We start from the raw sequence: 23,765 nt of genomic DNA on the forward strand, positions 1-23,765 counted from the left end.
TGTCATAATTTCTCTATGAACAGAGTTTTTCTCTATCATAGACAAAATTATGTGTGGCTCTGGTCTGTAGGGGTGGCCCATATAGACCCTAAAGTATCAACTGCATGCTACTTGCCACAATAACATGCAGCCAATACCCCAGACGGGACAAAAGAAAAACAAGATGACAAAAAAATAAAAAAATAAAAAAATAAATAAATAAAAAATAAAAAGGATAGTTACAGAAGAGATCTGAAAAAGAATAACTTCCCACACAGAGTGGTAGATATCTGGAACAAATTGAATGAGGAAACAGTGATTGCATAAACTAAACAAGAATTTAAGATCAAACTTGATGCTGAAATACAAAAGCAGGTCACTATGAGCATAGCTCTCTTCCTGTAAAATACAACTAGGTAAATACATAACTCTATACAATCTCCTCTTAGCATCCATTCCTAGATGTCTATTTCTCATTACACTTTTCAATCACCCAAGGCATTTACTTGTTTCTCCCAATCTACATTCTACCTCCACCTCCACTTCTCCCTTTCCTGCCACATTTGCACCCTAGTATCTAAAAATATCCATTTCCTCCAGTCTCCCTTAATACTCACTTCCATTCTGCTGCCACTTTCTTCCCATGTACATCGCATCACCTTACTTTTACCCACATTTATCTTCAACTTCCTTCTTTTGCACAACTTGCCAAACTCTGTCACTAACTTCCTCAGTCACCTCCTCTGATCCTGCTACAAGTGCAGAATTGTCAGTAAACAACTGGCTTATCTCACACTTTTCTCCATTTTCTTTAACCATAATATATATATATATATACACATGTGCATTCCCCCAATCAATCAATATGTATCCTTACCTGAGACACACTGAACCTCACCAATCACTCCACTATTACTACTTTACCCTTTTGTCCATATGACACCCATGTGATGTTGGTGCAATGCCATCTTTCAATTTTTTCAATGTTATTTGTGCCTCCTCTTCTGACACTCCCCTAGCATTCTCCTTACCCATTACAGTCATTCTCTTACCAACTCCCACTCACTGCATTATTATGCTTCTGACCCAGGGCAGTGGGCAAGATGCAGGGATGACCTGTCATCCAGGAGGTGCCGACATAAGAGGGAGGGAAGAGGGTAGAGGGGAGTGGAATATGTAGGGGATGGAATGGGTGGGAGTGGTTTCTATGCCTTTATTTTTTGGCTACCTCCCATGTAAGGGGTAAAAACCCTTTAGTATATATATATATACAGTATAACAACAACATATCTGCTCCCTTCACTCTTCTCTATTAGACTCACCTTTTGGTGCTCTTTTTGCATTCTTTCAAAACATCTTTTTATTCCTTTCAATAATTTCACACAAATATCTTCCCCACCTCACCTGTGCTCTTTTCTTGGCCTCTCTCACCATGCACTTTATTTCCAGCCCTCTTTGCTCTACTTTTCCTATACAAATCATTATTTCTTCTTTCAACCACTCCTTATATGCAGGAAACATCTAAATTCCAATAAATTTCACAAATTTCATAAAGTTCACTACTGTGGTATTCATGTTTTTCTCTGTATGGAATATGCACTACATAAATTTAATGTGTAGCCAATATTTTCAGAGATTTAGTAACATTCCCATGGACAAGAGTCATGCAGCATTCTTTTATGATTATGAGACTAATCTAAAATAAATACATAAAAATAAATGTATACATACATATACCAAAGACTTTTTCCCCCTTACAAGGAAGGTAGCCAAAAAACAAAGGCACAAAATCCACTCCCTCCCTCCTTCCTTCATCCCTGCAGCATCTCACCCACTGCCCTGGGTCAAGAGCAGTGTCACAAGACGGCAGCCGCACTTCCACAGCAAGGCCACTTGATCAAATTGGTGACCCCCCCCCCTCCTCTCCATCACCTCATACAGAAAAAGAGATGATGGGGGAGAAATCTCTTCAGGCAGGCAGTATCAAATTAATTTTCCACACATACTCCCTCACCCCCCATCCCCAACCCACATTCTTTCATGCATCACAGTATCATCCATACACAATCATTCTCCATTCAACCCTATCTTCTTTCTTCTCCTGTCCTTCCTCAACAGACATTCCCCTCTTCACCCCACAAAAAAAAAAAAAAAAAAAAAAGGCTGATACCTATTAAGTCTCCTTTTTACTACTTCTGTGACTTAGCCTCTTTGGTGTAATACAATCCAAAATTCCCAAGGACAGAAGCAGTGGTTACTGCTGACAAAATACTAAAAATACTCTCTCATTCATTTTCAGCAACTTCTCCTATTTCTCCACTTTTCATCTATTCCCAACTATTCTTCCACCAGATAGTGATTACATTCTACTGCTCTACACCCTCACCACATTCACATCCAATACTACGACACACACTTTCTCAGGTACCACTCCTCTATCTCTTATTGTTCTATTTACTACCCTTCCACTAACCACTCTGACTCACATCTACCTATGCTGGAACCAATGATGAGTACCTGCATGTGGTGGCCCTGCAAGATGGATAGTGGGGCTGCCCATTTTCAAAACATGCCAAGCCCCTCACTTCCATCAGGAAGTGCAGCACTAAGGAACTGACACTCAGTTTTGGACTAGACCCAGGATCTCTCTATCAACTTCAGCTGTATTTCTTGCCTTTTTTTCACACACGGAGAACTGACAACTGGCAACTGCTCTTCTTTCTCCACAACTTATAGCCAGTGACATAGAAACAGCCCCAGAATGAAGTGATATAGAGAGCCCAAGCTCAACCAACACATGAGTTCAAATCTAAATATGATAATTGGAAATCAAAGATATAAATTAAGTTAGAACCCTACATGAATTTGAGTCTAGGTGGTATGTTACAAAATTAGAGAACAGGAGACGGGACCAAACGAGTGATGCTCCTTTCCTGTATACGTACTACAATTAGGTAAATACAACATAGACAATGTACTACAATTAAGTAAATACAACATAGACAATGTACTACAATTAGGTAAATACAACATAGACAATGTACTACAATTATGTAAATACAACATAGACAACAGTCCAAAGTTTCTTCCCATAGTTGTGGGAGGTTCTGAGGATCAGTGCCAATTACTGAGGGGCTGTGGGTTTTCTACTTTGTGAAATGGCAATGATTAATTGATCAATTCTATGTTTATTTTTCTTCTTAATAAACATGTTCTTAGCAATCACCAACTTCCTTTCAATGCACAACTACAGTACTTTCCCTTCATTTTTATTCCTTTCATGCACATTTTACTTCCCATTTACACTATCCACTAGCTCATCCCTTGCTTTCATCATCCCTTATGATATTCACATTTATTCCTCACCCCTCAACACACTCATTTACATCATTCTAAAGCTCTATTATTTCCTCCTCCCTTCTCTCACTACATGGTCCATATGCACTCATGTACACTTGCACTGCACTTCCTAATTCTTATTTTTGCCCATTTAATGACATTTCCATTCCAAACAGTCCAATTTCAATCTCACCTTTCTCATTCACATTCATTCAATCAATCCACTGCCCCAGATCTCTTGAAGGAGACCCATGGCTCCCAGGTAATTAGCGACAGCCATTGGAGTGACCCACAAGTCACCCTACAGTAGAAATATTAGGTTGTTGTTTGGGTATAGCAAGGGTGAGGCAGTGTAATACGAGGTATTCAGTGTCCTCTGTGTGATGGTTGCATCTATGGTAGTTTGTTTCTGTGGCCAGGCCTATTATGTGCTGGTAGTGTCTTAGTGCTGGATAGTGACCTGCATGCAATGCTACATCTTTCTTCTTACAAACATACAAGCAATCCCATCTACTTTACCTTCATTCATTCCACAAGTATTAATATTCTGGTTGGACTTGTCCTACCAGAATCACCTCTTCTGCCTTGTTAATAACAATAATACCTTAGTTTCAGTCAGAAACCCACAAAACCATGGTAACTGTCAATGGTCCCCGAGTCCTCCCACAGATCTGAGGGCAGAACCTTTGGAGTGGTGTCTGTTGCAGTTTTCTATGTCACTGGCATGGAGTAATAGGAGGGAATCAATTGCTAGTTGCCAACTCTCTTTGCATGAAAAGATAGAGGAAATACAAAGCTGACAGCGAGAGATCTTGGGCCCAGTCTGAAGACCAAGAGTCAGCCCCTCAGGGTACCTCCAGATGGAAGTGAGAGGATGTTGACTGGGTCTTCAGATGGATGGTAGGTAAGGAAATGATTCTCAAATGTCCATCTTGCAGAATCACATTATGTAAACACCATTCACTGGTCTCTCCTGCCTGTTCTTTGCAGGAGAGGAATATGGAAAGGAAGACTCCCTGCCCTCTTGCTCTGCCCCATTTAATCACCTTCAATAGCATGTAGAGGACCATGATGGCGGTAACATTCTTATCTCCCACCATGAGAGACTTAACAAAACCTTCTCCCCCCTTATAAGGGAGGTAGCCAGGCAACCTATCCTCCTCCCATTTGTTTCTGGTGTGAAACACATAAGAGATAAAGCCTGCATTAGCTCTTGAGAGAAATACAAATTGTAACAGGCCAAATAATATAACTATTGTGGTCTTAACATTCACTTGATATCTCATTTATATATATATTTCAGTCAGCAAAACTGAGGTAACATACTATACTCTTGCTACAGAGTCTGGTTGTTTTTCCTGTGAGACCAGCCAACGTATGTGGGTAAGACTTCCGTTTTTTGGTAACTGCAATCAAAGTTGCTTCATGCAAGATTTCAACATCTTCTAGATTTTCTTTTTCAGCACCATCATCATCATCTGCAAATAAAAAGTTAAAAAGAAAACAAGTTAAAACAAAAATAACCTAATTCTTATCAACACAGCAACACTAATATTAAACAATAGAATTTCTCAAGAGGCATGTTTTTTGTTTTGGATTGAATAACATACCAAATTCATTTTCCAATAAACTCATTAAAATTAGCTGGCAGATAGTGTGGATCAAAGAATTCTGAGATGGTTTGGGCATATGGAAAGAATGAGGGAAGAAGAAGAAGAAGAAGAAGAAGAAGAAGAAGAAGAAGAAGAAGAAGAAGAAGAAGAAGAAGAAGAAGAAGAAGAAGAAGAAGAAGAAGAAGAAGAAGAAGAAGAAGAAGAAGAAGAAGAAGAAGAAGAAGAAGAAGAAGAAGAAGAAGAAGAAGAAGAAGAAGAAGAAGAAGAAGAAGAAGAAGAAGAAGAAGAAGAAGAAGAAGAAGAAGAAGAAGAAGAAAAAAAAAAAAAAAAAAAAAAAACAGAAATGTGAATGGAGGGAGCTTGAGGAGGAGACTAAGAATGAAGTAGATGAATATGGAAATGATGTGCCTTGAAGGAATTTCTTCTTATCTGCACTGTATATTTCTCAAGTGGATGAGGTTGGGGAGTGAGGCAAAACAGCAAAACCATCCCCCAGTGAATAGCTACACTCAGAAACCAAAATAGACAGCATAGAAGAGCACATGAAAAATATAGATGTACAATTCTACAAAAGAACCCTCCCAATACTGTCACATTACACTAGTACAATGTCATGGACTAGCCTCTGTGTTTGAGTTGATGTATCAAATCTTGGCCATGATTTGAACAGCTCTTCAATCCAGTAGCTAGTATGATAATTTGTCTTTTAAAGAGATTTTCTCGCTTCACAAGGACAGTGAAAGGGTGAGGTGCAACACTATTCAATTCACACGATATAAAAATATACAATTTACCTTAGTCTGGTGTATATGAGATATGTGTGGGGCACAAGCAAGGGAGTCAGAGACACTACTGCCCGCATCTCTTAAATTTATAGCAAGACCAAATAATAGAGTGCCAGTTTATTATAATTATAATCCCAATCTACCACTGTGTACCTGGCTTCACACAATCTATTCACTTCTTTATTTTTGTGCAAAGGTTTACAATTGATCAATTTCTAATTATCTAATAAAAAAGAACATCTATAATAATGTGGATGCTACTTCTTTGTGTCATCATTCATGGTGAACTCCAACCACGGACTGAGGTGCCTGAGTCATGTACAGGTACTCCTCCACTGCTGGTTTGTAAGTCCTCCTGCAACTGGGACACTCACATGAGAAAAAGCCTAATTCACATTAAAACTTATCATCTAATTCAAGGTAGCCTACTAATTGGTTGAATTTAACATCAATAGGCATTTTCATTAAGGATGGCGAGCAAATATGGCTCTTGCAAGAATGTGGCTTATGGAACATTATGGAACATGACGTCTTCTCTCACTACTCATGAATGGACAGGGGGAGGGTTGCCATACAAATGAAGACCAGGGTGTGTGTGTATGGGGGGCAGGGGGGGCAGCTTTGGCTATTGGGCCCTATTGTGGAGGTGCTGTGTCTTGCTGTATTGCCTCTAACCCAGGCAGTAGGCAAGGGGCAGGGATGGCCCTTCATCCACAAGGAGCTAAGATAAAAAGGAAAACAAATAGGTGTTCGATGGGTGAAAGGTGAGTGTGCCTTGGCTAGCTATCTCATTTAAGGAAGAGGAAGGTTTTTCATATATCTATACACTTATAAAATTCTGATCATCTTGTTTGTTATCTTGCTTGTTTGAAACCATCACCCAGCCAATCAGAAGAGATATGACATCACGACTGAGGACCAGCCAATCAGAAGAAGAGATATGACGTCACAACTGAGGACCAGCCAATCAGAAGAAGAGATCATAAGAAGAGATATGACGTCACGACTGAGGACCAGCTAATCAGAAGAAGAGACATGATGTCACGACATCTACTCTGTGGGTCCCAAGGAACCCCAATGCTGAGGGCAAGACGATACAACTGCTAATTTTCCAATTTGCCAATTTTCTAATTTCCAATTTTCAGATTACATATTTTCTGACCATTAATATTTAAAATTTTCATATTCATTATCTAAAAGTATAGCCAACTCTTGAATTAGCTTCTATGAGGCATAATGAGTTTATCAAAATATTACAAATCATATAAATCACATGATGCATAGTGTTCCAAGCAACAACAATGTGACGTCACAACCTTCTAATTCCAAGATTGAAAATTGTTTTATCTATACATACATACATATACCAAGGCTTTTTCCCCCTTACAAGGGAGGTAGCCAAAAAGGAAAAGGCATAAAATCATTCCCACCAATTCCATCCCTGAATACACTCCACACCCCTCCACCCTCCCTCTTATCTTAGCACCTCCTGGATGACAGGTCATCTCTGCATCCTGTCCACTGCCCTGGGTCAGAAGCAGTGTCGCAAGACACAGCACATCCACAGCAAGGCCGCTTCATTAAATCAGCGACCCCCCCTCTCTGTCCCCCCCATGCATAAAAGGAGAAGATGGGGAGAAATCCCTTCGGGCTGCATCAAAATTTGCTCACACATACTACCTCACCCCCCATCCCCCCGCCCATTCCACCTCATGCATCACAACATCATCCATATACAACCATTCTCCATTCACCCCTGTCTTCTGTCCTCTCCCGTCCTTCCTCAACAGACATTCCCCTCTTCCCCAAAGCCCCCTTCACCCCATCCATCCACCTCATCTTAGGGTATCCTCTCATGTTCACTCCCTCCACATCTGCCCTCCATACCTCTTTTACTAGTCTTTCTTCACTCATTCTTTCCATGTGTCCAAACCATCCTAATACTCTTTCATCAACCCTATCTCCCAACTCCCTTTCCACCCCTGTTCTCCTCCTCACCTCCTCATTTCTCACTCTATCCAGCCTAGTAGCCCCCATCATACTTCTCAGACACCTCATCTCAAACACATTCAAACTCCTTCTCTCTTCTTCTCTTATGTTCCATGTTTCTGCCCCATACAGTGCTGTTGGCACAATCACTCCTTCATACAGTCTCCTCTTAGCATCCATTCCCAAATGTCTATTCCTCATTACACTTTTTAATCCACTAAGGCATTTACTCACTTCTCTCAATCTACATTCTACCACCACCTTCACTCCACCTTTTCCTGCCACATTTGCACCCAAGTATCTAAAACTATCCACTTCCTCCAGTCACTCTCCCTTAATGCTCACTTCCAGTCTACTACCACTTTCACCCCTTGTACATCTCATCACCTTACTTTTACCCACATTTATCTTTAGCTTTCTTCTATCACATACTCTCCCAAACTCTGTCACCAACTTCCTCAATCCCTCCTCCGATCCTGCCACAAGTGCAGTGTCGTCAGCAAACAACAGCTGGCTCACCTCACACTTTTCTCCATTTTCTTTAACCATCTCCAATCCCTGATCCACTACCCTTGCATTTACCTCTTGCACTACCCCATCCATGTATAAGTTGAACAGCCAGGGCGACATAACGCATCCTTGACGAAGTCCCACCTTTACCTCGAACCACTCACTCTCTCCATTTCTAATCCTGACACAAGCTCTACTACTCTCATAAAAACTCTTGACAGCTCTTAGAAGCTTTCCTCCTATCCCGTATATCTGCATAACCTCCCACAGTGCCTTTCTGTCTACCCTATCGTAAGCCTTTTCCAGATCCATAAAAGCCCAAAAAACATCCTTCCCCTTTCCTATAGCTTTCTCACATATTTGTCTTACCACAAAAATCTGATCTACACAACCTCTACCCATCCTAAATCCACACTGTTCCTCACCAATTACTCCCTCTGTTCCTTTCCTAATCCTCTCAATCAAGATCCTCCCATAAGCCTTCCCAACTACACTTAACAAGCTAATCCCTCTGAAACTACTACATTCACGCTTGTCTCCTTTTCCCTTGCAAAGTGGAACTAAACAGGCACTCCTCCAGTCCTCTACCCTCTCTCCAGCAAACATTAAATAACCTCACAAGCTAGTCCACCATCACTTTCCCTTTTTTTTTTAGACATTCTGCATGGCATCCATCCTGACCAGGTGCCTTACCTGCTTTCATCATCTTAACAACTGCTTTCACTTCATCCTTCCTTATTTCTCCTCCATTTTCCTCACTCATTTTCTTAGCACTTCCCACTGCAACTATCTTTCCCTCCCCATCCTCCCTCACATTTAGCAACTCCCTAAAATATTCTGCCCATCTTCCCCTTACTGCCTTCTCTTCCATTATCATCTCTCCATCTGCACCTTTTACCTTTTCCTCTCTACTTGATTCACCTCCTCTTCCTCTCTTAATTTCTTTCCAAAACTTCTTTTTATTACTTTCAAAATTTTCTGTCATACTCTTACCCCATTTCACATCTGCTCTCCTCTTTGCCTCCATTAACTTTTGCTTTACTTCTCTTTTCTTTTCTCTGTACCTCTCATATGACTCCCTCTTTCTATTTTGTAACCAATCTATGAAAGCTTGCTTCTTCTCTTCTACAACCTTCTTTATTTCCTCATCCCACCATTCACTAACCTTCCTTCTATTTCCTCCCGTCCTTCTTGTTCCACACACGATCCTTGCACACTCTGTGACTCCCTCCTTGAACCATCCCCACTCCTCCTCCACACCTAGCTCTACTCTATCCTTCACTCCCTCCCACTCCTTCAGCTTCTTCTTGTACTCTTCCTTTTCTTTTTCATTTAAAGAGTTCACTCTAAGCACCTCCCTACCTTTTGTCCCTTTCCTCTTTCTCCATCTATCCTCCACTCTCAACTTATCTTCCACCAAAAAATGATCTGATATTCCCCCACCCTCTCCCCTTAGCACATGTACATCCTTAACTCTTCCTATCATAATCTTATTTACCACTACATAATCCATTAACGCTCTATCTACCACCCTTCCATCCACCACCCTCTCCCATGTGTATTATACTTGACTTTCTTCTGAAACACTGTATTTGCTATGATCAACTCTCCACTACGATTCTTTCCTGGAACTCCACATTTCCCAACCACTCCATCAATTGGACCATTTCCTACCCTAGCATTAAGGTCTCCCAGTACTCTTACATTGATATTTCTCCCTAAATCCTCTATGCACTCATTTAAATTCATCCAAAAAGCCTCCCTTTCTTCTATGCTCTTCTCACTGCCAGGCCCATATGCACTTACAAAGACCCACATCTCCTTTCCCAGTTTCACCTTCATCCACATTATCCTTGAGGAAACCTCCTTCCACTCCACTACACGTTTACCTATCTCTTCACTTACTAGAATAGCCACCCCTTCCCTCCCTCACCCTCTCTTCACTCCTGATAACCTCCCACTTACACTCACCCTTCCCTTTCAACTTAGTTTCACTCAAAGCCAACACATCCATCTTTCTTCTCACATACTACCTATCTCTTCCCTTTTACTCTCATCTGTATCACATCCACGCACATTAAAAGACCCAATCCTTAGGGTGCTGGTCGGAAAACTCCCAGACCCTCTTATGCCTTTACTTTTTCTTTTAGGAATGTCCCCTGTGGGGCTACAAGGAGAAGGATGCCTAGTCCCAATCCCCGTCCCTTTCTTCTTGCCTCTTACGATCCAAGTGGAAATACTTGGTGGCAGTATTCTTTTCCCCCACCACAGAAAATGAATACTCAGAGAAATGGTACAGGACAGCAGCAAGGGGTTGGGGGACAGCATAACGGAGGGACAGTCGTAGTATAAAAGTGTCATCATTTCTCTATGAACAGTTTTCCTCTATCATAGACAAAATGATGTGTGGCTCTGGTCCGTAGGGGTGCCCCCATATAGACCCTAAAGTATCAACTGCATGCTACTTTGCCACAATAACAAGCAGCCAATACCCCAGACAATATTCCATTTGCAAGAATTCAGTTTCCAATTCAATCAGTGTTTCCCATGACCATTCATAAGTCAAGGACAGACTTTTCAGAAAGTTTTAGTTTATCTAGACAAACTTGTATTTCAGCATGGACAATTACATGTTGCACTGAGTGGAGTTAAGCAAAAGGAAAATATTAAAGTGTTTTTAAATCATTCAAATTGAACAAAGAATGTTGTAAATATAAGAGCATATCATATGATGCATAGTGTTCCAAGCAACGACTACATGACGTCACAATCTTCTGCATTTCACCTCTTATGAGTAATCAAGTCACTGCCTTCATCTACTGAAAAGAGCATTGTCTTAATAAAGATTCTATTGACCATTTTATTAACAACATATCATTTAAAATTCTATTTGACCCAACAGGTCATGGGTGGTCCAGTAGATAGGTAAATCTATTTATATGCCAAGGGCCTCTTCCCCTTTATAAGGATGGTAGCCAGCCAAGGCACACACCCATTCCACCACCCATTGTTTCTCTAACATCTTACCTCCTCATAGACAGACAGACATTTAAAGGCATCCCATGGTTTTTCAGGGTTTTATGGGGCACCAAACACTTTCACATGATCAAAGACTCCTAGTGCTCACTCCTAACCACACAACTTGAGGCTAGGTATGATATTGGGGAGTCAGAGATGGGACCCAACAAATACTGGTCCTTTCCTGTATAATACAATAAAGTAAATACATCTCCAAGTGAAATCCAGGTTGATTACATGTAAGGATTCTCCTGGACTTACCAAGCCTAAAAGCTTCAATGAAAGTCTATGACTGATCCTAAAGAACTCAGCACTGGTAAACCACTGGCAAACCCTGCAGTTATGTAGGATCCTCCATTGAGTACTAACAAAGATTTGATAGATCTCTTTTGCCACATTTCTTGTATTGCTATACCAAATCCATCAGTGTGGTTTTCATCTCTAGGTCCAGGTCACAGCAACCTTCATCCTTCTGAATTTTGCAAAATTTAGGAGAGAATTACTAATGACCCTGGTTCTACAATCATGAGAACCAATTCATATTTCATATCTATCAGTACCAGTAACTACAATGATGAAGTTCCCCAAAGCAACAAGTATATCCTATGATGGGCAATGGTCAGCTAGAATCAAGCTTGGTACAGAACATCTCTTCAAGTTTATGTACCTCAGTGGGAGCATATACAGTGTTCGTTTACTCACCGGTGGTTACACTCCGACTGACGGTTTCCCGCCGTGCAGTTGTATTTCAAGGTCACGTGACGTCACAACACACTCGTCTGTCTTTTTTTAATCTTCTCCAGTCTCCACCACTCCGCTCCACTGTCTCTTGCATTGTGCATCGTTTTAGTACAGACTGACGGCATTCTGCAGCCGTTCGGTCGATGCACCTTCCTTCGTTAGACAGTCAGCCAGCTGAGCCGCCGTCTCCACCCAGTTTACTTCCTCCACTTCTTTTTGTTCCAGCATATTGTGCAATACTGCTATATCTATGCGCAATCTCTTACCTTCCACTCCTTTATAAGATTGGAGGGTTTCCACCAAACTCTTATTATCCACATGACACTTCACCTTCAAATGGCCACAGCATGAAATTTCATCTAGAATCCTAGCTAGATAGACTGCTGTCTCTGCACAGTCTAACAATGCCATGGTTTCCGCAGAAAGTGTGGATTTCACAACACGTCTGATCTTCCTCGACTGCCAATACACAGGACAGCGCCTCCCACTGTCATCACATAAGAACACTACAAAACCTCCTTGGGAACCACCACCCGACAAGTTGGCAAATGAAGCATCTGAAAAGCACTCCAAAAAGCAACTCTCAAGCCTCTCCATTTTCGGTATATGGAGTTTCATGCCTTCCTTCACTCTACTGACCACCTTATTCAGACGCAATAAATTCCCCACAGTGGCCTTGTTACCGACTCCACTCAATTCGCATACCTCAAAAGCAATGTCTGGGCGGGTGTGTGTTGAGCTGTCTTAATAAGGCACGATACTCTGATCTTTCACCTTCTGACAACTTGCTCGACTTGATTGTGGATCTTTGCCTACTAATACGAATGGGTGTTAGTGTTGCCACATACTGGTTCTGATCCAATGTTATACTCCCATCATTACATGAAATGATATTCAATCCTATGTATTTGAACGCTTTGGATTCAGAATTGCCAATGAGGAAAATTTGATGAAGTTTGGCCATAACATGTTCTTCAAAGCAGCTGGTACCTGCCCAAAAAAGACCATCCACGTACACACAAATTATTCCTTCAAGACACCCTTTTCATTTATACGAGAACAGTGCCGGATCCAGAGATGAGACTATAGCTCCTACCTCAAGTAATTCCTTCCTGACACATATATACCACTGTCTTGCTGCATCTACCAGTCCATAAACAGCCTCATTCAACTTCCACAGACTTCCATAGTCAAAATCAGGAGGTGGGCGCAAATATATATCCCTCTCAATTGGATTCCCTTGAAGGTAAGCCGCCTTGACATCCAAAGAATGACATGTCCACCTATTAGTAGCAGCAACAGCTAAAGCCAAACGTACAGCTTCTTTAGAACAAGTGGGTGAATCCTTTTGATGATCATCCATTTCTTCTTCAAATCCCCTTGCTACTAATCGAGCTTTGTCCTTGGTCCGACCCTCCTTAATCTTCTCTCTTACTACCCACCGTACAGACATCGCCTTCTGCCCCATATCTTCAACCTCCTCATAAACATTATTATCCCTCCAGCTCTTCATTTCTTCTTCCTTGGCCTGTGACAGCTCCTCTGATGTAAACATTATCAGCAACTCAGTATCCTCATCAACCACCTTCCAATCAGTGAAATCCTTTTCCAAGTCTGCCCAGGTAATGTCAGCATCTGAATCCCATCTAAAATTGTAGCAATTACAATATTTGCCAGTAGCTTTGCCTGTTCTACTCACAACACGACCAGTGTCACTCCTTGTACCTTGAATTCGAGTGCCAGCAAGCAATAAGCGGATTCCTCTGTGTTATTCTCTCTCTGTTCACTTTCCTCCTTAGCATCTACTGCCTTTGGGGCTCCTTGTTGTATCCCTGCAACAGTAGATTCCTCCAAAGCATCTGCTACTTGGTTGTCATCCTCATTCTCAGACTCCTCTTTAAAAGCATATCCATTGGGCAATGTCCTGTCATTATCACCTTTTGATGACCTTAATACCATATCTTGGTTGTCCTCTGCTTTCATGCTCTGGTGCAGATGTTAAACGGCATTGATGTACTCTAACATAAGTACCCCCACGCCTAACCAGGAATTGTTTGCCGTCTCTTCCGATGATTATGCCCGGGCCATGCCACTCATTGTTGTCATTTCTCTTGTAATAAACTTCAGCCCCATTCTGTAGATCCTCTTTATCATTTGCTCTTACATTATGTCGCATAATCCTTGTCAAGCGTTCACTCGACTCTGCTTTAATGAATTCATGTCTAGCCACATGCAGTGCATTCAAATTGTCTCTCACAATATTAGATGATAGCACTGGTTCCAACGCTGGGGGTCGGTTTGCATAGATGTTAGGCAAACTTGGATTATTCCCGAAAACCAATTGATTTGGTGAAAAACCCAAATAGTTTGTAAGGATGTTATGTGCAGAAACTGCCCAAGCTAAGGCTATTTCCAAATCACACTTGTTATCAGTCATAATTTTCATCACTATATCTCCAATCACTGCATTCAGCCTCTTGCACACGCCATTGCTCCAAGGAGATTCTGCCGCTGTGGTCATAATTTTCACATTAAATACCTCTCCCAAGGTTCGCATCTCACTGTTACTGACTCACATCCATTGTCTGTAAGTATCTTCCCAGGTACACCAAAATTCACAATCCATCTGAGGAATAACGCTTTTATGATGGTGTCACAACGTTTGTCCCTGACTACAGTGGCTGTACAATATCTAGTTGCCAGATCAACTATTACCAAAAAATAATTCTTACCCCAACACTTTAAGTCCATGGATATTGTCTCGTTAAACCTTGATGCCATTAGCACACAAACAACAGGGCATGGTTTAGTCTTCTTCAGCTTGCAACAAATGTCACACTCGTTAGAAACAATCTCAACTGCTTCTTTTAGTTTAGAATCCTTTATGAGCTTGTTTGCTGTAGGATGACCAAACTGTCTGTGTAATTTTGTTGCTCTCTTTTTTACCTCCTTACTTTTGATGGCAGCAAATGCAAACATCTCACAAATCTCATCCACACCTAGTCAGGCTGATATCTGTAGTAAGTAATGACCTGATACTGATGTGTGCAAATTGATCACCTGTCCCTTTATTTTCACCTGGTCTGTCGCAAAATTGATAATCATCTCAGACTTCTTCATAGAGGATCTACTTAGCAAGAGTGGAATATTACAGTCTACTATATCTGTAACAATTTTAGCCCTCATTCCTGCAATTACACAAGGCAGTGTTGCTTTCATAACAGAAGGCACAGTGACATTGTCGGCAAAAGTGAATGTCGAAGTTGACTCCTCTATGATGATGTTTTCCCACTCATAATCACTCAGATGCTTGACAAAATTCCCATACCAGTCAGTTCTGCACACTGTTGAAGAACACCCTGTATCTAATAAAGCACAACCATTAGCCTCTTCTACCAACCTCTGTAGCTTATCAATAATTGATAAGCTTATTATTGATAAGATTATTGTTCCTCTATTGTTTGCATATCCTAAAAATAGTGATAGGTATGCTGTCTCACCTTTTTCTTTCTGTTCTGTCTGTGCTCCCTGTTCATATTGTACACCTTCTTGCTTGTTTTCATAAGCATCAGGACATGACCTAGCCCGATGAAAATATGAATCATATTCTACATCTTGTTACTTGCCCATTTGGTTCCAAGGGGTTCTGCCTTCTCGAAGTGCCTCTTGCCCTATAAGGCTGCCTTCCACGCCTGCTTCCTCTAACTCTTGATCTACTATGTTGGTAAGCCCTGGCAAACATAATTGTGTCAGTATCATCTCTGTCCTCACTCATAAGTACCGGCTTGGTCTTTATATCAATCATGCCACTATCAGATTGATTCACACATGATTCACTGGTATGCCCAACCAGGCCTAAACCTCTAGTAAATATATGATTGAGGGCACTAGTCATGTTCTCATAGGTGACATCTGTCATTGCTGACATTACAAGCTGTTGTTCCTTTTCACTTAACTTACACGGCAACAATAACATAAAAGCCTTCACAGAATCAGGCAATGACATATCTTGCTTGGTGAAATCACAATATTTGTGTTCAAAGTCAGATATAAATTTCTTAATTCCAAGACCATCAGCCCTCCGAAGATTATATAATGTTTGAAACACATTAAACTGCTTCCTACCTTTGTCAACCAGAAATAGCTTGTCTAATTTATTTAACAAGGTATTCACTCCATCATCCTTCTCCAAATCAGCAACTTCCAGCTCTGATGTCGCCACCCTCGCCTGGCCATCCAGGGATAAATGAATCGCCAGCGCTTGTTTGTTCTTATTGATCGACGTTAATTTGGACCATATTTCAATATCCTTCTTCCATACTTCATATGCTTCCTCATTTGATAGTTTGGGAGGCCACTTAGTTGACACAGACATGGCTCAAATGACGCCAATTCGCCGAATGATGATCTGCTACCAGTGTTTGTTTACTCACCGGTGGTTACACTACGACTGATGGTTTCCCGCCACGCAGTTGTATTTCAAGGTCACGTGACCTCACAACACACTCGTCCAACATACAGCTTATAAGAAATGAAGCCCAAGGTCTGCAGCAATCTCATCAGCATTATATGCTCATCAACCAAAGTAACCCCTGTGATGGCATGCTATAGTCAGATAAAACCAGTCATGCTCACAAGGGTCCCATTGCTGTGGCCTCACCAGAAGCTGGAGTAAACCTCACTGCTGATTTCACCACTGCCCAGACTCCTCATTTCAGAGAGCCAATACATCCAGTCAAATCCTCCTGAGTCCAGCCAACAAAAAGGATCCTTGTAGTGGGAAAGAATGTTCCAGGTATATGGGGAGCCTGCAAGAGGTTCACCTAAGGCTTGGTTTGGTAGAATTTTAAAGGTGCACACCTATGTCATATGATATAGTTTAACGTCACAAACTCCTCCCATCAGAAGGCTAGGATGGTGCCCCTTTCAGAGGACTTTGTAGCATGGAATTTAATGAACCATGCCATTGGTTCAACTTTACCGGTGCAATATAGTAATAGAAAATTAAATAATGATTTTGTAAATTATAATACATCAACGTAATGTACATTATTCTTGGCAGAAATCAATAATAGAAACAGTTGCTAAAAGCTATTAACAAACACATGTAGCCGCTTCAAGACTACTTGAAACGTCATGTTTGTTTAGGTAGAGGTGGTCAAAGAAATTAAAGTATGCTAAATTTGTATATTCTAACCCAACCCAACCTAACCAAACATACCTACCTAACCTAAATTGCATTTAGTAATGCAGGAACTGTAATTCTAGAGGTCATCAGGCTATTGTTATTGTCTCTGACCTCTGAATTTATCAAAACAAAGATGGCATCTAAAGGAGTCTATGCAACTTTGTTTATAGCTTTTAGCAACTGTTTCTATTATTGATTTCCCCTTGTAAGGGGGAAAAAGCCTTGGTATATGTATGTATAATAATTTACAAAATTATTATTTCATTTCCTATTACTATATCACGTAGATGTGCTTGTTTGTACCCTGGCCACCAACCGTGGGTTTGATGGATTTAACAGAAACAGGTTGCAAGGCCACCCTCATCCAGAAGCACTATATCTACAAGCCATAAACAGATACAAAAACTAAGTGACTGAGTAAATAATAAAACTCAAACTGAAACAATCGATCAATCTGTTGTCCCTGGTCTCTCTTGTAGGGGACCTGCAGCTTTCAGATGTCCGGCAACAGCCTCCTGGCGTTCAAATACCAGCTACAAACTTTAAATACACATGAACAGAATTTTAACTTCATACCTTTTTCATCATCTTCTATAAGCTGGGATTCTGGATGTGGCTTTTCACTCAGTTCAACAGTTCTTGCCCACACTTGATCAAATATCTGGAAAACAGTATGCATATTGCAAAGACAATTATAAGACTCAAGTAAATAAAATTCAAATTACTAAGGGCTCATACAAAAGCCAATTCAGTGTGCTAACAAAATATTAATTGAATAACCACTTAAACACTGGTAAAATAAAATTAGATGTTAAATTTAATATGCCTGCCCATCCTCAAGTGGAAATACAAAATTCCTCTTTCACACAACCACATTAACCATACCATTAAAAATATAGGGGAATTCTAAGTATACAAGCAAATAGGTTCCATTTGGCATTTTGTAGATTAAGGGATAGTGAGCATAGAGGGTGGTCAATCACAATTTCTTTTTACTAAAAATATGCTATTTGTATTGTTATACATATTATCACACTCATATCTTTAATTCATAGTTACTTAACAACTTCAGTATGTGTCAAATTCTTGTGTGCTGTATCAGTTGCCATATGTACAATTCATCACACTACTTACATTATAAAATATAAAGTCACTGTTGTATTGCCCATTCTCTTTTACTCTGAGTAATAATAATAAACAGAAAATGTGATCAAACCAATTTACAGAATCTGGAGATAACTCATGTTTAACTACAAAAAAATATATTCAAGACGCCAATGCCAGCATCTTTATGTACCCACTCACGCCTCATGATGCCTATGTAGGTGTCATTATACTGAAGTGGTTAATGATAGTGAATGAAACACTAACTTTCAATTAAGTATTGTATCTGTACAGGTAAACGTCGACTTACGATGGCCGCGACTTACGATTGTTCGACTTTACGATGACGACGACGACGACGACGATATGATAATTTAACCCCTTCCATACGGTGCCGCACACGTAGGCGTCATGAGGAGCAAGTGGATTCGCGACGCTGCCATATCGGCGTCTTGATTATATTTATTGTAGTCGCCCCTGTGTTTTTACATTCTCTCAAATGTGCCCTAAATCCCATTCTCTGTGGTTTTCAAAATTCGCGGGTGAAAGAGAGAACGATCGATATAAGCGGTGACTATATTTTATGATGCGAGTATTATTACGTCACGTCGTACGGCTGGCATTGGCTGCTGCCCGCGAGATTTAAGTTCCGTACTGAAAATACATATTATAGTGTTTGAATATGGTAAAAAGGATAAAAATAATTAAATAAACTACTGAACATGTTTAATAGGCTATATTCAGTATCTCTGGTGGTTAATATACAGGTAGGCTAGGTACAGTGACCACGGAACAGAGTGGGGATCGACTTACGATGAGATCGTCTTACGATGGCTCTATCGAAACCTAATGCCATCGTAAGTCGACGTTTACCTGTATTAGTAAAACTAAACTACTTATCTGAAAGAGGCTTCCCCCCTTTTGTTTTGGATAATCGGGGTTTTACTGTAATATGATCAGAGAATTTACGTCTTTATCCTATGCAAAATTACCGACCACACCTATGATTCGCCCAGCCCGCCGACAGTTAAGTTGGACGGTAAGCTGGTCTTTGGTATCGGTGCAGATAACTTTATTAATCTTCAACCAAACTCGCTAAAATTAGGTACATTGGCTGTAAATTGAAGAATACACCATTTAAAGGCATTATGAAAAAAGATGGCTTAATTTAGATTTGGATGGCTCTGGAGTGCTTTCATAAGTGCCTTCTCCTCGTCCAACCCAATCAACTGACGAAGCTGCTACATCTTCAACTAAACTCGCTGAAATTAGGTATACTTGCTGTAAATTGAAGAATACACCATTTAAAGGCATTATGATGAAAAAAGATGGCTTCATTTAGAATTGGACGGCTCTGAATGGCTTTGGACGGCATTTTTCTATTATCTTCTACCAAGAATAACATATATCAGATTAATGTATTATATTTCATAAAACTATTTAATTTTCTAATGCTATATCAAGTAGGTGTGCACTTCTAAAAATTTACTGAAATTCTTGTTGAATAGCTTTAGTGTTTGTTTTATTTGGGTGGCAAAGCCAAAGGTGAGGCTGGGTATTGCCTATTGTATTGGAGGAAGTAGGCCAGGTGGCTCAGGTGGGTGTCATTATCAAGGGTAGGACTTTCCCAACTACTTAATGAGCATACTACTTTAACAATAACAATAACCAACTATTTGACTTGTACCACAGAACACATCTATACTTAAATTAATAAATACATTCACTCTCTAGTCTCAGATCATAAAACAGCTCTTGATTGATAGTTGATACTTGAAGACATGCCACCAAACTCCCTACTCCATCAAAGCCCCAAAGCCATTAGCCCCACAATCTTTTTTACTCAAATCTGCACTATCGAATACTTTAATAAAACTTGGGGAAAAAAGTAACTTACACCCATGTATTCATTTAACACAACCGATCGATCATCGTCAACCCAATCATCAAATGAATCAATTATACATTTTAGTTTCTCCGATACTAATGCAGACACGGTTGAGGAACTCATCCCCAATATATTTCTTATCGGTGTGTACAAATAAACTACTGTAGTCACTAAGACTGAATTGCGTTTACACGATTTTTAATATTTGTCAACTACACTAAAGCCACTGTTTTGTTTTCAAATGTCCCGTGCCAACAACCACTGTTTCTAACTAGTGTTTAAAATGCGCTAGAATAAAGTGTAAAACAAACAAAAATTTGCTAAACATATTATTTATCTTCGAACTTAACATAATATTGATTCTTGTGTGTTTGCATTAAGAACACCACTAACGATATATCCAGAACAATGTGCTAAAGTACTCACTATTCCAAAAAGTTTGAATAACCCAAAAATAACACTTACCAAAAACTTTCCATACTTTCTTTCTTGGCCAGAACCCGCAGAGGGCACTCACGGGATATATGATATTACAAAGGATTACAAAGGCGGAGCATGCCGACAGGAGACCTTTTGATCCATATCCGGGCGATGAGTCGGGAAATTAAGATATTCGTGCATTTGTTGTGTGTGACTTTCTTTGTTTATGTCAACTAAGTTGTTTGTGATTTTGTGTACCATTCGTTGTATGTGTATTCGTCCTCATGGTTCAAGTGGTTCAGGCCTAATGTCTTGTTTTAGCCCAGTGACTGGTGTCGTGTGTCAGTAATCGTGTCTGATCCATCGTGCTACTTTATTCTGTGGACTTTAATTTGTATATGCCATTGTTAATGTGTGGATCTCAGGCGTTGTCGCAATACTAAGTGTGGCCAAACGAATGTCTTATAAACAGGAATTTTGATGACTGCGTTGCCTTTCCTGAGGTTCCTCACTTCCTGTGCAGGAATCCCAGGGCTCTATTGGCTGTAGCCCTGACGCTGCTTACATGTGTGGTCCACCTCATGTCTTCTGAAATGTGGACCCCCAAGTATTTGTGGTGGGAAATTATATCTAGGTTTGTGTTATGTATATAGGTTGGTTAGTACAGGTGAATCTATGGTGAAATTTGTCAGGTCTTAATGTCATTTGCCACTTGGCTTCCCAGTCTTCAAGAGCACGTAGGTTATTTTGTAGTTGAAGACAATAGTCCCTGTTATCTATTTGCCTCTATACTAAACTATCGTCCGCAAAGAGTCTAGTAGTAGAGGAAAGTGATAGTAGGTGATCATTTATGTAAGAAAGGAAGAGGTCCCGAGACAGTGCCCTGAGGAACCCCAAAAGTTACGGTAACAGTTAACGATTGACTACACTAAAAAACAACGCACTGTTCTCGAGAAGTCAAGAACGTCTTGATCCAATGAAGAAGTGGTCCTCGTATGCCATGATAATTTTTTTTTTTTTTTTGCTAACAATCTTTTGTGATTACTCCACAGACGGTTGTGTTAGGACTGGAGCAGCCACTGCTGATTCTTGTGATGCCTCCCTCTCCCCACTTTCCACATGCCTAAATAATTTTCCAAAGTTTTCCTTGAGGACATTCGTTGTTCTAATCGAGACTGCTTCTTTTGACTGGTTGTTCACTCCTCGATGACTTTCTGGGGAAAAGGTATTTTATTGTGTTAACCCTTGTTCTCTATTTATATGTCTTGAGGTGATGTCCCTTTGTTGGTTGCTTGACACGCACACAAAGTTATTAGTCCCTCCATGTTGTATATTATCTTGTGAACCTCTATTAAGTACCTATGCAGTGATGCATAGATTTGTGTATGTATTCTGGTATGCGGACACAAGATGTGCCCCATCACCATGGCGGTGTTAGTGGAACTGTTGGAAATCGAGGTTTACAACACCGCCAACGCACTGCTGGGGGTGTTTCGGACCGTTTTCATTTGATGGACATGCAGTGCCGGCTCAACACTTGTCGTAAGGAGATTTTTACGGCACGCGCTCCATCATGGCCAGTGGTTGGCAACCTGTGGTAATGTGATAGTAATTGTTTATATATTCGATTACTTTTGTAATTAATAAAATAATTACTTTCACCTGGAAATAGATTATGCAGTGGTATATTTGTAAAATATAAGGTATACGTCTATGGTTTTAGCGTAGCCTATTTCCTGTCTCAGCCAAAAATCCTGGGAAAATTAAACAAAAAAATTTGATAGCTGAAAAATTTATCCGTGACTTTTAGTATTTACCAAGTTCACTTTGATTTTGTATAGACTCAACTTTAAATGAAGACTGACAATAAAGTGAATATTTATTTTTTCCATCATACCTATCAATATCAATAATACACTATAGTGTTCTGGTATGGACAACCAAGGAGGAAATCAAACTCCTGACTACACAATAATCTCTATCTCTTTCAATCGCCGGATAATGTGAATACACACGGTAATCTCTATCTCTTTCAATCGCCGGATAAGGTGAGTATGTGGGGAGCCTGAAATCTGGAGCTGGAGGTCCTCGATCGAAGCTAGGAGAGAGAAGGTCTTGGAGCTGGAGGCGAGTTCTTGCTGCGATGGTTGGTGAGGCTGTACACTATGGACTACCTAGGAAAGACCAGCCGCTTGCGCGGGGTTGGTAGTTGTAGGAGGGTAAGATAATTATGTCTGTATGAAAATGAAATGATAGTTGTGAATAAAAGAGGGCTATTGCCACCGGGCGATTCTTAGGGATGTTTCTTGCGTGAAGTCGTGGCTTAGGAGGGGTGGGCAAGAGACTTGGAGTTGGAGGCTGAAATCAAAATATGTAACTGTGAAGGCACTTTAGGGATATCTATTCAACTTAACAAAGTTAGAAAGGGAGTAGAAGGCTTAGTCGTAGGGACAGACAGAAAATTTGGAAAGATTTTTAGTGGTAGGTAAACCGAAATGAGAAGATGCATTAGGAGAGAAAGTTAGAAACGAAATAAATTTTAGTAGAAGGAAAAGCTTATGTAGATGTTTGTGCGTGTAGTCGTGTTTTTGTTTGTGATTTGCTTGGTGTATGCTACACATGGGTGGTTGTTTCCTGTAAGCGGGTGTACATTCAACTGGATAAATAAGGGGAGAGATGTATCCTGGTTCCGGCCTATGAAACAGATTTCCTGAAATAGCGGAGCATTTTGCCGGGCGAGAGAACAGGTAATAGTATATATATATACACACACACACACACACACACACACCCTATCCGAGAGTTGACACCTTGACGTGGTGGATAGGCTTGAGAATCTTAATGACTACAAAGGCTAATTCGATAGAGAGAAAATCTCTGCTGGGTCACCCATATCGAACAGGTTTTGTAAGAAAGATTAGACAAAGAGCAGCTCACACGCACAGTCGCAGAACCCACTGCTAACTGGCACGTCCCTGATTGCGATCAGGGAAATTCCTCATAGATATATAAGGTACCGTCATAATGACGGCGTGGACCATTGGGCACCCTATAGATATAGGGCTTCACAGAATGTAATGAATAAGGTGACACCAGAGAAATATCTCACCAGAAACCAGTTGGCACGGAGGTGAGATTACTGAAAAAAAAACCATAGCAACCATGAACAGCACAACCAAAACAAAACCGGG

At 40.5% G+C, this 23,765-nt stretch overlaps 1 protein-coding gene across 3 annotated transcripts in view; it reads right to left on the reverse strand.

Moving 5' to 3' along the window:
* The window catches only part of LOC143029299 (uncharacterized), a 30,657-nt gene extending 10,246 nt beyond the window's left edge, over nucleotides 1-20,411 (reverse strand). Inside the window, exons 1-4 of one of the 3 annotated variants that reach the window (XR_012966815.1) lie at nucleotides 20,164-20,411; nucleotides 17,739-17,823; nucleotides 4,645-4,796; nucleotides 4,365-4,491 (exon numbers count right to left, since the gene is read on the reverse strand). Coding sequence is in view for 1 of the 3 variants with exons in the window: in XM_076192038.1 (XP_076048153.1) it covers nucleotides 4,645-4,796; nucleotides 17,739-17,823; nucleotides 20,164-20,277 (351 nt within the window). In the remaining 2 variants the exon portion in view is untranslated. Of the gene's footprint in view, nucleotides 1-4,364; nucleotides 4,492-4,644; nucleotides 4,797-11,935; nucleotides 15,295-17,738; nucleotides 17,824-20,163 lie in introns of those variants that run through there. The other 2 variants (XM_076192038.1, XR_012966814.1) reach the window with 2 other exon arrangements.
* Between the last annotated feature and the right edge of the window lie 3,354 nt (nucleotides 20,412-23,765).

This window comes from Oratosquilla oratoria, chromosome 10 (genome assembly GCF_046742065.1).
Source record: "Oratosquilla oratoria isolate Oo_2021 chromosome 10, ASM4674206v1, whole genome shotgun sequence".
Taxonomy (NCBI): domain Eukaryota; kingdom Metazoa; phylum Arthropoda; class Malacostraca; order Stomatopoda; family Squillidae; genus Oratosquilla; species Oratosquilla oratoria.